This window comes from Anabrus simplex, chromosome 8 (genome assembly GCF_040414725.1).
Source record: "Anabrus simplex isolate iqAnaSimp1 chromosome 8, ASM4041472v1, whole genome shotgun sequence".
In the NCBI taxonomy this organism is placed as follows: domain Eukaryota; kingdom Metazoa; phylum Arthropoda; class Insecta; order Orthoptera; family Tettigoniidae; genus Anabrus; species Anabrus simplex.
Genome location: NC_090272.1, coordinates 243,191,769 through 243,208,592, shown reverse-complemented (window position 1 = coordinate 243,208,592; position 16,824 = coordinate 243,191,769). Strand labels below are relative to the sequence as shown.

At 38.0% G+C, this 16,824-nt stretch overlaps 1 protein-coding gene across 3 annotated transcripts in view; it reads right to left on the bottom strand.

The window, feature by feature from the left end:
* Positions 1 to 16,824, bottom strand: part of LOC136879052 (glutathione S-transferase) — a 72,634-nt gene that overhangs the window by 35,041 nt on the left and 20,769 nt on the right. For all 3 annotated transcript variants that reach the window (XM_068228938.1, XM_068228937.1, XM_067152790.1), the window contains exon 3: positions 7,100 to 7,267. In XM_068228938.1, coding sequence (XP_068085039.1) covers positions 7,100 to 7,267 — 168 coding nt within the window. The remainder of the gene's footprint in view (positions 1 to 7,099; positions 7,268 to 16,824) is intronic.

The following is a 16,824-nucleotide window of genomic DNA, read 5'->3' as shown; positions in this document are numbered from 1 at the left end:
TGTGATGGTTTGCAACAGTGCTTCTCCAGCTTAGATAGTTTCTTCAGCAAATGGATGAGTACATTCGTGTTTACAAAAACACTCGCTACATATGCAACATAAAGCAAAACTGAAAACACTGACTTCTGTCCTTCTAGACAATAACAGGATATTGATACCTGCACTACAATGCAGCAGGTACCCACCCTACACATTCAGAATAACTTCCCATAGCACCCTCAACGCCTCTATTCGAACCTTACAATCATCATGTACCCAATACTATCCCAACCAGCTGCTTTATAATAAAGAAAGTTTTAACTGTAGGAGTTTATAAAAACTACCAACTGAATTCTGTTCTTTGGCCACATGGATTAAAATAATGTTACTTGTTTGTATGTTCTTTCAAACACTATGAATTTTAACTGATGTCAGGGTGTGTAAATTTTAATTCCAAAACAGTCCTTTAATGTGCCAAAAGCCAATGACAGAGTTGTAGCATTTTTTAAAATTTAAAGCCTCAAATGTCATCACTAGAGATGAGAATTATACACACTAAAAACAGTTAAAATAGGCAGGCATATAGGCTCTTAAATTAGCCAAAATAGGCATGTAAATAGGCACCTAACGCGTAAAATAGGCAACAAAATAGGCATGAAAAATACTTATAATTTAATAACACACTCAATTACTATAAAAGGAATTTACAATAAGCAAAGCAACTTTTCAATGATTTCCGGTAACAATCTTGTTCTCCTGTCGGGCAGAACGTTTTGTACAGAGAGAAAGATCCCTCAACAGCACAGGACGTGCCTGGACAAAAGTTCATTGAAGCCACTTCATCTGGTTGAAGTTCAACTGCTTTATCTACCTCACCTCGTAGTACCCTGGCTACTTTTACCATCGCTTTCCATCATGGATTCTGCTGCAGGACTCTTATGGAACTTTTGCTGACAGTGGCTACCTTCCGAGAGGTTCAGTCAATACTTTCCCTGACTTCTTCCATAACTCTAAATGACTCCACCATGAGAAAGCCACTCTTCTCCAACTCTGTTGAATTTTGAAGATGCTCCAGTTTATGAAGGGGGGTATTAGCTCCCACCATTGCAGTGCACAGGTCTATCGAAAAATGTTCTTGGTCGCTGTTCACAGTGGACTGGTAGAAAAGCTGTGTTGACACAGCTTTCTGTACTCGTGTCAAATGCATCGCAGTATTTCTATGTTGATCCATAAGGTATCTTTTCACATTTGATCTGAAAAATTATAAAATTGACTTAAATTACTATGTTCCTATATCTTAAATTTCTACAGCTGGGCTAGTTGGCAATAATGCTTAGTATAAACACGCATTTGTTTCATAAAAAAGAAAAAGACCATTAAAGGTGATGTTTCTAAAAGTACAACACTTTAAAGTAGGAACAAGAGAATTCGTCATTTACATGGAAATATGTCCTCAAAAATGTTCAGTTATAATCTGGCAGTTTCCTGTAGAGTTCACGATACCTGACCAGGGTAGAGAAGAGATCCTTCCTATATGCTTGCCAGGGACTCACCAAGCTGCCCCTAGCAGTATTCTTACGAATATAGAAGAATTAAAACAGGGGCACTATAAATCTCAGATTTGTGAAAATTTTATGTTGCAATTTGCTGGCTGTGGTCAGCTGGGTCAGCTGTCATGAAGACTATTTTCTGTTGCCTACAATAGATCCTGCATCATGGGTGCCCACAAGGCTGGCACCCTCGCAGAAAAATTAGAAAACCGCTTGATTTGAAATTGTCGTGTCATGCGCCCATAACATTGCTTTCTGTCACAATTTAGCAAGACTCTACTAGAGGGGATGCTAGAGCTCACGCCCCCCAGACCTTCTTTGCTTGCCGCCACCCACCTTCCCGCCCAGGACAACAGTTACTAACTGGACCTCACCAATCCTGACAAACAGTCTTTTCACTAGCCTCGTCTTGTAAGGATAGTCTCCGCAGCCTTGTAAAACACACTGTGACATCGTCCAAGCTGTGCCATCTTGTATGTCTAGCATCTGTGACACTGTCCTAGCTGCATCACATTGGATCTTCAACCTGTGTTTCGCGAAGACTTACCGAAAGCGTAATAGAATTCATTAGAATCTACACATAGCGCTGGTGAAAGTTACGATTTTAAAAAATTACATTTCGGTTGTAGTCCGCTTCTTTGGTGTAGTAGTTAGCGTGATTAGCTGCTATTCAAGGAGGACCAGATTCGATTCCCCGACTCTGCCACGAAATTTGAAAAGTGGCACGAGGGCTGGAACGGGGTCCACTCAACCCTGGGAGGTCAACTGAGTAGAGGTAGGTTTGATTCCCACTTCAGCCATCCTCGAAGTGATTTTCCATGGTTTCCCCACTTCTCCTCCAGGAAAATGCCGGGATGGTACCTAACTTAAGGACGCGGCCACTTCCTTCCCTCTTCTTTGCCTGTCACTTCCAACCTCCCCATGCCTTCACAAGGCCCTTGTTCAGTACAGAATGTGAGGCTGTTTGGGCGAGGTACTAGTCCTCCTCCCCAATTTTATCCCCGACCCAAAGTATCACGCTCCAGGACACTGCCCTTGAGACGGTAGAGGTGGGAACCTTCGCCGAGTCTGAGGGGAAAAACCTATCCTGGAGGGTAAAGAGACTACGAAAGAAAGAAAGAAAGAAAGAAATATTTCAGTTGTAAATCTCTATTTTCACAAGAAATGAATTACAGTTCAAAATACCGATTTTTAAATTTCATCCACTTTGTGACAAGAGACCACTGGCGTTGTAACTCCTCGTTCAGTAATCAAATGATTATTTACATTTTAGCAATATAAGTTACTGAAAGTTCACGACTAATACAGCATTACAACAAAACTTTCCACAATACGTAAATTAATAGGCCCATACGTGCTACAATGAAATGTGATCGTAGTTCTGTCACAATAAAGATAAAAGGAACAAACGAACCTACCTCCTTACAGCAAGCTTCGCAGAAAACTACCTTTCCATCCGTAGCGAAATTGGGATCCCCTATGATCCACCACTTAAGCCAATAGGACTTCGTCGATTTTTATTTGCAATTACAATTTTTTACGTCACGCCAACACAGACAGGTCTTATGGTGACAATAGAATGGGAAAGGCCTAGGAGCAGAAAGGAAGCGACCGTGGCCTTAAGGTACAGCCCCAGCATTTTCATGGTGTGAAAATGGGAAACCACGGAAAATCATATCGAGGGCTGTCAGCAGTGGAGCTTGAACCCACTATCTCCCGGATGCAAGCTCAGAGCCAACTCGCCCGGTGATTTTTCTTTGGTCATTGCCACAGACACACTTCTTCTTACAAGTAATTAATCTGGACATCAAATTATGAACGTTACAATAAGAAGAAAAGTTTACACCACCTCTCCAATACTTGATTATTACACTACCAGCTCTATGTTGTACCTTAGGTTTTTAACCTCTGGCAACACGATTGCGTGTTTTTCACTTAGCCATGATGTACATACTTATGTTTTCACACTTGTTTTATGTAGGAATATTCTAATTGACTGACTGGTAATAATAATATCCTATATTTCACTACCAGCTATGTATTATACTTCTTGTTTTTAAACCTCTGTTCAACACGAGAGTATGTTTTTTCTCTTAGCCATGATGAACATTCAATGTTTTTTCACACTAGTTTTACGTCTATTTGATTTTCTATATTGTAAACGTTGAATCTTAAGGTGCCATATATTTTAAGGACACTAGGTTCGGGGCCCTGACCTAACTTTAGGCTAAGATTTATTTCGGCTGATGATGCTTACGACAGTTAAGCGAAACATGTCCATCTTACAACGCCTGTTGTAATGTTTATATCCTAAATATAAGGAAAGATAAGTATTGGAAAGGGGGTGTAAACTTTTCTTATTTTAACGTTCACACTTCTTCTTCACAATAAATCACAACACGTTCTGAAGATAAAGCGTACGCATACAACAGTTCACATCAAGAAGGAGGTATAAGGGATGTGGGTTGTGCAACGTAGTTCGAAGTTGATTGGTTATATGTCTTAGAAGTTTGGAGAGGTTGAAGGCTTCAAGGTCAAATTGTTCCTTGTTTCTCCTGATGAAAATTTCCCAAGAACTATTTCTGGTGACTTCCGAGAATTCCCATTTTTGTTCGTGGGATAAACAGATCTTGAGACATGAAAAAATAATTCTGCCGAGCACATCAGTTACAATATAATGCACTGGAAGAAAATTGGCTTCTTCAAAGTAGATTATAAAGGCATCAAATAGGCAGTTATACTCCAAATAGACACAAACCCCTGAAATAGGCATTTATAAGCACAATAACTTACGGAGCAAAAACTTGGACAATGACAAAGAAAGATGAGAGTCGATACAGGCAGCCGGAATGAAATTCTTGAGGAGTATGATACAGAAGAGTAGAAGAGACAAAATAAGGAATGAGAAAATCCGGGAAGAAATTGGAGTGGAAAAAATGAATGATAGAATAGAGAAGAGCCGACTAAGATGGTATGGGCACATAAAGAGAATGAGCGACGAAAGAATGCCAAAAAAGGTGATGCAAATGAAAATCCAAGGAAGGAGAGGCCGTGGACGATCACGATTGAGATGGAAGGATACCATCCAACGCAGCATTATAGAAAGAAACCTGGACTGGGACACAGTGTTGGAGGAGGAGGGGTGGAAAGACCGAAGAAAGTGGAGAGGAGCCATATTTGCCCCTATCCGGCTACAGCTGGATAAAGGGAAATGATGATGAAGCACAATAAAACTAACGAAATCTAGCTTAAAGGACCCTAAAACGGATTTATATCTCAAAAGCCTACGTTTCTGAGCACAGGAATAAAATAGGCAAATTCCCATCTCTAGTCATCACTAATTAATAACACTTTCAGGTAAAATTTTATTACTTCATTAAGTAACAATTTTCTCAGTTTTGAGCTTCTTTCAATTTCTAGTTCAAAATTCAGAATCTTCATTTTTTTAACACGTTCCTTTTCCAAGCACTCCAGTCACCTCTTGTCAGGCAATGATCAGAACTCTTCTCGTTCTCACTGGCCATGTAAATTATTCCTGAAGCTGAAGTCACGTCTTCCGCATCCCTTACATCATTAACGGCTTGTGAATGGAAGTCTACATAATCATACAGCTCACATACAATTGGAAGAAACTGAAGATTAAGCGCCATGAATAATTTCTGCCCGCTTTCATCCCAGCTGGTGGTGCTGATTACTTTTTTTAAGGGGAAGTACATCTAGGGAACCATCCTCTATTAAACACCAATCAGAGAGGAAAAACGGAAGAGGTCTGACACCTAGAAGAATGAAGGTTATCGGCCAAAGAAGGGCAAAGGCCACGAAGTTCGTGAACATAAAGACTCCCTCGGCCTCGAATGCTCTGACACCAGCGGGGTCGGAAAAGAACAAGGGTTGACAACAGGAGGTCAGATAGGATAGATGAAAGCGAGGAGCCTGGCACAAGTAAGTGGAAGCAATGCCAGGACACCATGTTCGCAAACCCTCCTGAGGCCCCTTTTAGTGTTGCCTCTTACGACAGGCAGGTGATACCGTGGGTCTTACTTAACCGCCCCCACCCGCAAGGGAGGGGTTTTCCATCCAAGGAAGGAGACACATACTTACCCCCTCCCATTTTGTACAACTGAACTTTGTCATTAACATTATTGCTTTCTCTACTTGTTTCTTTGTATTTTTGTAACACAATTTAAGACACTTCCAATCTCTTGAAATTAAATTCCTGGAATTAAATTCAGCAGCAATTTCTTTCCAAGCACTGTCTTTCCTTCTGGTCGTGAGGCTATCAGTTTTCTTATTCTCAATTATTGTTTTATGTTTGAGAACAAGATTGATTAACATTTTTCTCACTTCTTTTTCAAACTTTGCTGTGCACCATTCATCACTGCTTCCATTTATGCAACAGTATGTAATCGAGATGTAAGAAGATAAAAGATTATTGTTATTACTGGGAATGCGCACAATTGTGCAAAGAATAAATAAAATCTCTAGGCAAAACTAAGAGTTAATGGATCAAAGAATATAGAGGACCGACAATCAATGCAATATAATTACACTGCTCCCACATTTCACTCCTGCTTGGTGCTGTGATCTTTCTGCGATCTCAGATCAGGACTAAACCTAGTTCACACGATCAAAGTTTAGAGTTATACAACGCCAATAGAAAATAAAACTAAGTTCATTTCTGAACGTCGATCAGAAGTGAACCACAGTAAGCAATTTTTATGCAAGCAACCCTTAGAGTTATAAAAAGATAAATCAATAAATAAATATCCTACAAACCAAATTGAAGGTGGCCATGTGAGGTGAATGGAGAAGAGGTTACATAGGAAAATAACGGACTTGACCCTGCAGAGAAAGGGAGGAAGACCAAGGAGACAATGGGTTCACAGTTTTTAAAGATTTAAGATCAAGAGATGTGAAACTTAATGAGGGCACACAGCTAATTTCAAATAGAGGATTGTGGAGGCACTTTCATAATTTACAGATGCCTGAAGACTGAACAACTGAAAGCTGAAAAGCATAATAGTATATTAAGAAAATGCATATCTGATGTATGAATTGTAATATATCTTTCACGTCACAGCTGGAGTATAAGTAAAAATGAGCAAGATTTCAAGATAGAAGTTTGAAGTTTAAAAAAAAAAGACAGTATTCATTGTAGAGGGTATGAAATGAAGAGAACATATTTCAGCAAATCGATTGATTTTCATTTTTTACTCATTTATTTTCTTCTGTTAACTGTTGAAAATTGAATCAATCACTTTTGCTATGAGGACCCAATATAACATGACGTACTCTTAAGCCCTGGTATGTTAGATATTTCAATTATAATGGAGCAATATTTCAATATTTTTGATGAGAAAGCTTAAATCTGATATATTTTTTAAAGTTAAATATTGGCAGTGGTGGTGATCTTTTAATCCCAAGCATCAGCTTGCAAATTTCCTGAAATGATGCCATTAAAGCAGTCTGCACACCAGCAGCAATGCTTGGCACAAGTACAAAATTCAATATATCTGGAAATATACAACTGTCTTCCTTTGAAACAAAACAAAATGTATTGTAAAACTCACTCAGTCTAAAATCTGTGATCGTGTCAACTATAGCATCAATCTGCAGAGCCTCCCAATCGTCACTTCCAGCCAGACCAACCTGTTTTGCCAAGTAGCGGCTTATAGCAGTGGACTGGTTAATCATCTTCCCGTCGACCTCCAGGACTGGAGTCTGACCAAATGGCATTTCTAAAAAAGAAAGTATTATTATTATTATTATTATTATTATTATTATCATTACATTTCCGAGTACACAAATCATTCTGTACTCACAATATGAGCAGTAGCATTTCTACTGATAACAGGCATAACATGAATGTCGTATAAAAGGAAATCCTTCAATAAATATTTACCCCCAATGACCGTCGAGTCTTGACAGGTTTTGGCTAGTACAATATATGCTTGTTCTTTTAGTATAGCAAGTTATTTTTTGGCAATTAGTGCCATATTATCAACAAAGGCTAGACAGTCAATTTTAATACGATTACCGTCTTACTAATAAACGGTGTGTAACTTTTATACAAGGTTTATACACCGTTTATGTGAAATTTGTTACTAATAAACCGTGTATAAGCCTCCTGTGTATACATCTGTTATAGTTATTCATTGGATTGCTTATACAGACCAGGACCCTTGTATAAGCGTTGTATAGCAGCGAGTAGCGGAAAAAGAAACGAGTGAGCAGTTTATTTTCGTGGTATGTATTGTCTACAGTAATATGATCGAGGTGAAATATTCAACTTATCCATTTAACATTGAAAGAATGGATTTGTGAATAACTATAAAATAAATTATGGTTGGGCGTATTTTTGTGTAATAATGTGTTACTGCTTAATAGACTTTTCATATTGCGAGTTTATTATACATTATCTGCCCCTACAAAGATCTTTCTCAAAATTAAGTACTGGTACCGTACCTATAAAATGGGACATATTCCTCGAGATAAAAAATGGCATAACTTGAAAACCATACGTAATATGATTTCCATACTTTGTAGTTGAATACCCAGAAATATGATGTATAAATGCCTAATAGAAACTTTTTTGATCAAACCTTTCTTTTAAGCTACAAAACAGTTTTTCCTTTCTCCTGAAGAGTAAGGATTTTGGAATGTGTACCCTTTTCAACTCGCCGATTCAATTACAATTGCTTACGTTTTCCGTACTACCCTAGTTAGGAGCTTTTGATCTTAGCTTTTCCATTTCTTTTTTGGCGTTCATTACACAAGCAAGCTGAAGAAATGTTGATACCGTATCAATATAAGTCAATTTCCAGCTGTCTCATGGAATGACTATGAATAATTAAGTTATAAAAGAAATTATGGTTGGGCGTATGTTTGTGTAATAATGTATTACTGCTTAATAGACTTTTGAAATTGCGAGTTTATTATACATTATCTGCCCCTACAAAGATCTTTCTCAAAATTAAGTACTGGTACCGTACCTATAAAATGGGACATATTCCTCGAGATAAAAAATGGCATAACTTGAAAACCATACGTAATATGATTTCCATACTTTGTAGTTGAATACGCAGAAATATGATGTATAAATGCCTAATAGAAACTTTTTGATCAAACCTTTCGTTTAGCTTCAAAACAGGTTTTCCTTTCTCCTGAAAAGTAACGATTTTGGAATGTGTACCCTTTTCAACTCGCCGATTCAATTACAATTGCTTGTGTTTTCCGTACCGAGCTCGATAGCTGCAGTCGCTTAAGTGCGGCCAGTATCTAGTATTCGGGAGATAGTAGGTTCGAACCCCACTGTCGGCAGCCCTGAAAATGGTTTTCCGTGGTTTCCCATTTTCACACCAAGCAAATGCTGGGGCTGTTCCTTAACTCATTGCGGACCGTGGACGGCGTAAGACGTTCAAGCTTGCTTCTATGCTGCGGGCCGTGGACGGCGTAAGACGTTTAATGTTCCGCGCGAAGCAATGCTGTTTATATTCGTCATATATGCATTCTTTCACCTTAGTCAGCGTTACTGGTTGTAGCAGGAAGTTGGTTGACCTTGTTGAGATAACCCTCGCGTTGAGTGGGCTCATATTTATCTCAGCAGTATTAACTGGAAAATCTCAACTTCCTCGCGCGTCAAGACGGTACTTGAGATTCCAGTGCAGTGCGTGTCGTCCTTACCGAGTGTAGTATAATGTCTTATAATACAAAGTTTCTTAAGGAAGATTAAATAGATATTGTTCACAATGATTATTCTGGTGATGAACTTATTCCTGAAATAGACTCAGATAGTGAAAGTGAGAGTGACGAGGAAATTGCGATTCCCGAATCCTATAGGCCTATAGAGAAAAGTGAAGTGCATGATACATATCATTCTAGTTATTGTCCACCCGTTCCACAATTTACAGAGAATTCAGATATAAACGTTCAAATAGAAAATAAACAGGATATTTTGAGTTACCGTACGTATTTTCATGAATGACGAATTTTATCAGTATGTGTGTGAGCAGACCAATCGATACGCGAGTCAAGTGATAAGTGCGGCGCCCCGGCATTTCACAATGAATTCGATCATGCAATCGTGGAAACCGATTAGTCCAAAATCCTGATATAAAAATGTACTGGACCGAAGACCCTGTTATTCATACTACGATATTTTCTAAAACAATGTTCCGAATACGCTTCCTTCATATTCTTTCATTTCTTCACTTCGGTGACAGTAATCGTTATGCCGAAAATACAGATAGGCTGTATAAAATTAGACGTATTTTGAAACCTGTCACACCAGATATCACACCTTAAATATTTACTACAGGTAAGCACAAAGTATTTTTCTAACATTTATAGTTTAGGAGTAATTGTAAATTGTATTAAGTGATGCACGTCTAGAGGGCCGGGCATGAAAATGGCCGGTCCAGGCATTCAAGTGTCCCGCTCAGAAGCAGGTACTGAACGTGTTAATTATAAGGCCACGGCCGCTTCCTTCCCACTCCTAGCCCTTCCCTGTCCCATCGTCGCCATAAGACCTATCTGTGTCGGTGCGACGTAAAGCAACTAGCAAAAAAAAACGTACTATCCCAGTTAGGAGCTATTGATCTTTTCTTAAGCCTTTCCATTTCTTTTTTTTGGCGTTCATTACACAAGCAAGCTGAAGAAATGTTGATATCAGTATAAGCCAATTTCCAGCTGTCTCGCTTAGTGTTGCAACTGCCTTTTCGATATGCCGTGCTACTGTGCGACTTTCCGGAAAGTTTTGCTCGTAGATAACCAGCAGAAGCGATCATAAAGGCGGTGAACGTGCAAAATACGTCAGTGAACTACAGGAACGAGTGTATACGTGCTGTATAGTAATACAATGCGTATACCTCGTTTATTAGTAAGAAAAATGTAAAACGCTTATACAGGGTTTATTCACTGTTTAACTAAACAAGAGTTAAACAACTGTATAAGGACTTTTTATTAGTAAGACGGTTAATCTTTAGTCCCAAATGGTGAGATGCTGCACCTGCTTTTCTGCTTCTCTTCCCATTCACGGCCACCTTTTCAAGAGCACAATTCAAAAGTAATGAAAAGAGTTTATCCCCGGTTATTTGAATTTGTGACTAAATTCACCCACAAACTTTATCTTGGCTATTGTTTCGGAGAGTGTTTCCTTGATAACCTTTCTTGCTTAAAAAAAAAAAAAAAAAAAAAAAAAATGGATATGTTTCAGCTCTTGGAGACAAACAATACAAACACTTGCAACCACTTGTCAAACACATCGGAAAACCAAAACATTTTTTAACAATGATAGTTTTCTAATAGAAAAAAGACACCACTAAAATCAGGAAAACTTAAAAGAAATTCTAAAAAAATTCTACTTTTCTCAAATGTCCAAGAACATTCTAAGTTATTTATCATGAACCCAAGACTCTCCACAGCCAGAGCTACTCCTTAAAATTCATAAAAACTGTATGCCTATTAGACCAATCATCAGTTTCAAGAATAACCCTACATACAAATTATCTCAATATAGACACTTTTTTAATAAACTCTACAAATTTTACAATAAAATAATTAACAAATCACCTGCTAGAAAGGAAACCAAAATAGCAGCTGGAACTTTGACGGGATCGGTAAGAGGCTACCCCTCCGACAACGCCCAAAAGGCCAAGGTCGAGAGATAGTACGCATTCAAGTTCGGCTACAAAACCGCCCGCCAAGAAACAGAAAGAAGAGACGGTCATGTCCTTTTTGGAAAGACTAACTTCAATCAAGGTAGCAATAATAAATAAAACCTTTCCAGACAGGAAACTGAAGGAGGAAGACGTGAGGGAACTTTCAACTGCTCTGATAGCGCAAATGAAACCGCTGTCGGACGGATGCCTTCCAGGCTTCCTTGAGTCTCCAAGGCTGGAAAGTGGAGCAATGGTACTGATCTGTGCAAATCCAGAAACTAAAAGCTGGCTGGAACAGACAGTGGCCAATTGCAACCCTTGGAAAATGGAGAACTTGGAGGTGGCAGAAGCCAAGGAGGTGCTGAATACTACAAAGGTCATCAAGTTTCATCCTCCATTTGACAAGATGAAGGTTGATGATGTGCTTGTCAGGATACATCAGCATGACATGAAACTTCCGACAAAAGAGTGGAGAGTGCTGAACGCAACAACTACTGATGACACAGGAAGGACAATTGTTTTGGCCCTTAAAGAAAGATTTTGAAGAGCTCAAGAAGAGAGGCCTTAAGGCCAAGCTTGGACTTGGGCAGAACAAATTTCAAGTAATTAAGGGAAAAACAAAACCCAGCAATGGCAAATATGGTAATGAAAGTTCTACAGGCCAACCTACAACATAAAAAATTATCTGTAGCTAATTTTGCCAGGAAGTTCAAGTCCGAGGCTATCGATGTGGCTCTTATACAAGGGCCATGGGTACTTAAGGGCAGAGTAGCAGGACTGGCGGAATCTAGAGGTAAGCTAATGTACGATACTACATTGAATATGCCTAGAACATGTTTACTTGTGAGCGGAAAACTAAAATGCCTTCTGCTGCAGGAACATTGTTCAAAGGACTTTGTGGCAGCCAAGATAAAACTTGGAAATTGGGAAGGTCCCAGAGAAATAACCATAAGCTCTACATACCTCCCATATGACTCATAAGACCTGAGAGATCAATCCAGGTGAGCCTGGGCAAACACACTCCAGTCTTTCAAGTGAAAGTGATAGCTATCACAACATGTCTTGAAGAAAATCTGAAAATGAACTATAGGAATAAGAACATTTTCATTTTTACGGACAACCAAGCGGCCATTAAGGCACTAGAGGCAGTCCGGATAATATCCAGAATTGTCTGGTATTGCCACTCATTTCTCCTGAAGCTCTCAAAGTACATTGTCAAAATAACATGGATACCAGGGCAAGCAGGTATAGAAAGAAATGAAAAGGCAGATAAACTGGCCAGAAACACATTTTGTAGGCCCAGAACTTGTATGCGGGATTTCCTATGGACAAGCCCGATACTACATAGGAAAATGGGTACAAAAGAAACAAATGGAAAACTGGAAAAATACTCCAGGATGCAGGCTTCCAAAGGAACTGATGAAAGGACCAAACTAGAAGCATTCTAAAGAACTGTTGAAACTCAGCAGAGAATACATAAGATGGGTAGTAGGACTGTTGACAGGACACTGCCATCTGAAAAAAATACGAACATAGAATTCGAATTATAAGAAACAACATATGTAGGAGTTATAAGAAACAACATATCTAGGAAATGCAATGAAGCAGAGGAATCAGGTGAACACATACTTTTCGAATGTGAGGCGCTGGGTAGAATCAGGCTGTCCACTCTAGGACTACCAAGTGAAGAGAGAGAGAAAATCCAAGACAACCTGCAGCTCTGTGAAGGGAGCAGGTATATCTAAATGGGAAAGAAGGAAAAACAGGGTAGCAAAAGATCTTGGAGGTTGACGCTAATTAGGAACTAATTTTTAGAGGCCCCATGAAGAAAAGGAGAAGAACAAATCACCTGATTTTTGCAATACCGGTGTCACTAAAGATTTAAACATATAAACTACCCCTTCTTTACATTCCTTACTAATAACTTATGAATTTCATTTTTCACCCGTATTGGATACTCTATAACATTTACATCAAAGTTCCACCTTTTCAATACTATATATTGTGTGAAAGTTTTACATTTTTGTTAAAACATCACAATTTTTCGACAGATTCTCTGTCATCATCAGCCAAGGACAATTATATAAAGACAAGTTGCATTGATCATGACTCTTATGTTAAGATTACAATAGTAGTTATATACATGATATGGCTAAAATAATATTTACATATATAAATTGAAGGTTAGTAAGATAAAATAGTCGTATTTCTATAGGTGTACACCTTAATATTTCTAATTAAAAAGGATTAACTTGTTGAAAGAAATTCTGTTCTTGTTATGTAAAATTGTAGTAGAGTGTGATTATTGCCTTAAGTCTATAATATTTTAACTGATGACCGGCCGGTTCATTTTTGAAGGCATGTAGCCATGTTTGACACATTGAAAAAGTGAACAAACATTTAGTCATGTGTTATTCCGCATAAAGTATGTTTTAACAAAAATTTAAAACGTTCACACAATGTATAGTATTGAAAAGGTGGAACTTATCGTCCTTTCTTTGATGTAAATCTTGATTCAATACGGAATCTAAATATGAAATTCTTAACGTTAAAAAATACTCTTAACATGCCAATAAAAAAGACTATTGCTCTTATAAATGTCAATTTACAAAAGCCTTTGTGGGGGGGAGGGGAGGGGGGAAAACAACAGGTTAAAGTTAATGTTCCAAAAATCAAAATGATGTGCAGGCAGACACTTGAACTCCTGAAATTTGCACTTAAAAGATTAAAACCCTATTTGGGCTTCAGGCCCAAAGTTACCGAGGCTAAGCCTATGCTACTGAGGCAACTAGATGAAGGAAAGCTAAGTTACAAATATGAAACGATTACAAAGTCATAGTCACCTCAAAATCAAGTTGAGAGAGAATACAAGAGGGAATCGCACTCTCTATTCCCTAATTTCAGCTCAGTTCTTTTGGGCTAGTTTGAAATTTACATTAGAAGTAGATATTTACATTTTTGGAAATTTAAGGTTACATTATTAAAGATTGGAAACTTTCCCCTCAAGCTAGCTTTCGGAGGCTATCACAGTTATTTAATGGTTGCCATTACCTTTTTTTTTTGCTACGGGCTTTATGTCGCACCGACACAAAGGTCTTATGGCGACGATGGGATAGGAAAGGCCTAGGAGTTGGAAGGAAGCGGCCGTGGCCTTAATTAAGGTACAGCCCCAGCATTTGCCTGGTGTGAAAATGGGAAAACGCGGAAAAACATTTTCAGGGCTGCCGATAGTGGGATTCGAACCTACTATCTCCCGGATGCAAGCTCACAGCCGCGCGCCTCTATGCGCACGGCCTACTCGCCCGGTTGCCATTACCTTAAGCTGATGGAAAACTTGATAATGGACAAGACGCCTCAACCTCCTCTATTAACACACACTCAGTAGACTGGACGATCAATAAGACAACCTGGTCGAAAAATGTGCCAGCTTTTATACCTGAGAGGAAGGATCCCAAAAACTCTGGGCTAAGGCCCTACACACCCCCAATTTCCATTGGTGGAAAAATACATATAAAAAATTTCCTATGGGTCAATATTTGAAGTTGGCAGAAAGAGATCGAAGTATTGGCAACTTCCACATACCAAAAACAAAGAATAATCAACTCAGTATAGTAAACCTTATATTAACAATGCTTTTAAAACAAATAATAATAATTCCAAATTATTTTCCCCCCAATTCTTCAAATAAATGTTCATATGCAGGGACTTACAAACTTACCTGTAAAGACTGTAATGTTAGTTACATAGATCACACAGGTACAAACTTTTCAACAAGATATTTAGAACATTTTACCGCCTCTGCACATAAATATTCAGCCATGACGAGCAAACACATGACTGATTATAGACATTCCTTTTCTACAAGAGATCAAGATATGGAAACTCCTTACTACGATAAAGGCAAATTACTCAATATTTACAAAAACTTATTAACATTGTCCAAAAACAAAACCCAACCCTTAATCTGACCAAGAACAAAACCCAACTGTTAATCTAAATGAAATCTCAGATAAAATCAACACCCTTCTAGAATTTTTTTCCAATACAACTTCAAACCAAAAATATCTAATTCCTATCGAATATTTAACCTCTCGGCTTTCTTTCAATCAAGTTCCAACCCAATCATTTAATATTGATCTGCTATTCCATTTTATAGGAAATATCTTTAAACCTTTTAATATTTTGCATATAAGAAAATGTTAGTATGGAATATATGAACAAGCGAACATTTATTTGACAAGAGGATGCCATATTTTATGCAACAACTTTACACGTACCCGCTGCATTCTTCTCGGCAATATAATTACACAACACCCTGCAGGATCATACAACCTTCAAGTGTGAAGATCTCCTTTATATTGCGCTCTGATGTCTGTGAGCTTTATATATTCGGCCATCTTGTGGTGATTCTACGAACTCCTAAATTTTGTTTTGATTCATCTTAAATATCATTACTGCTTCCACAGATCTTTCTCTCAAATGTATTAACACTAGAACGGCCGAACATTCCTCATACCTATAAAGGCCGCAGGAGGTCATTTGGACCGCTGCTGCTTACTGACATATACCTAGGATCCAGGATCTGGGAAACATGAAAATGTTCAATAATTTATTTTAAAACAACAGTTAACCATTAGAATGTATTGTGTACAGATCAATCCATTGTTAAATAATAATTGTTCATATTCTCTCACTTCTAATAGGTAACAATGAAATATTTCGGACTTGCTATTGAATGCCTTTGTGAAAAATGATAAAAATAACAGTATTTGTTTACAAGCTTATTTAGGCACATGACAAGCAATTTATGCAAGTTATTACCTTACACGAACATTTTCCACCGAGTACTTTGTTGCACAAAGAACATGTGTCAGAGGTTTTTATCTGTTTACAATTGGAGTTCACTTGACATTGTCATCCCTTACGACTTGCACACTGAACCTGAATATGAGGCTCAGGCTGAAATGTAGGGAGTTCAATCAACCGGGATCTTGTCTTCACAAAATCAGATCTTAGTTCTTGTATTACTTCAAGAATATAATCATGTCGAAAAATTCAGTATTACTAGGGAGCTTCTTATCTTCACTGACTTGAACGCTTGGGTGTAGAGTGCTTAGCAGAAGCACATTCTTGCTCAACTTTTCCTTGATATACTGTGAGAGTAGTGTGATCTTCCTTCTGAAGTACGACAGTCTTGTACAGATTCAAAGTATAGATAAGAAAAGTGTTTTTCCACCAATTAATACACAATTTATTGTAAATCGATTAAACTAGTACCGGTTTCGGCTCTTTAACGGCCATCATCAGCTAGTACACGATTTGTTTCAACCATTAGACAATTCACAAGTTGTTATTGTATTAGACATCCAGATGTCTAATGAGGGATGGAAATGTATACAATAGCATGTAATTAAGATATCAGTAGTCAAGGTAAAAAGTTACAATAAGTTAGAACATGAGTATGTAGGACATATTAAAACATATGGGTCGTAATATAAAACACTTAAAAAGTTTTAACACATTAAAATTTGGTAAGTATAGGTAGACACTTGTTAAAAATTTTTAGTTCATGTTACATAGGTTCCATTCTTCTATCTTCTGTGGAGTTCCATTGCTTTTATGTTGTGTTGATTTTA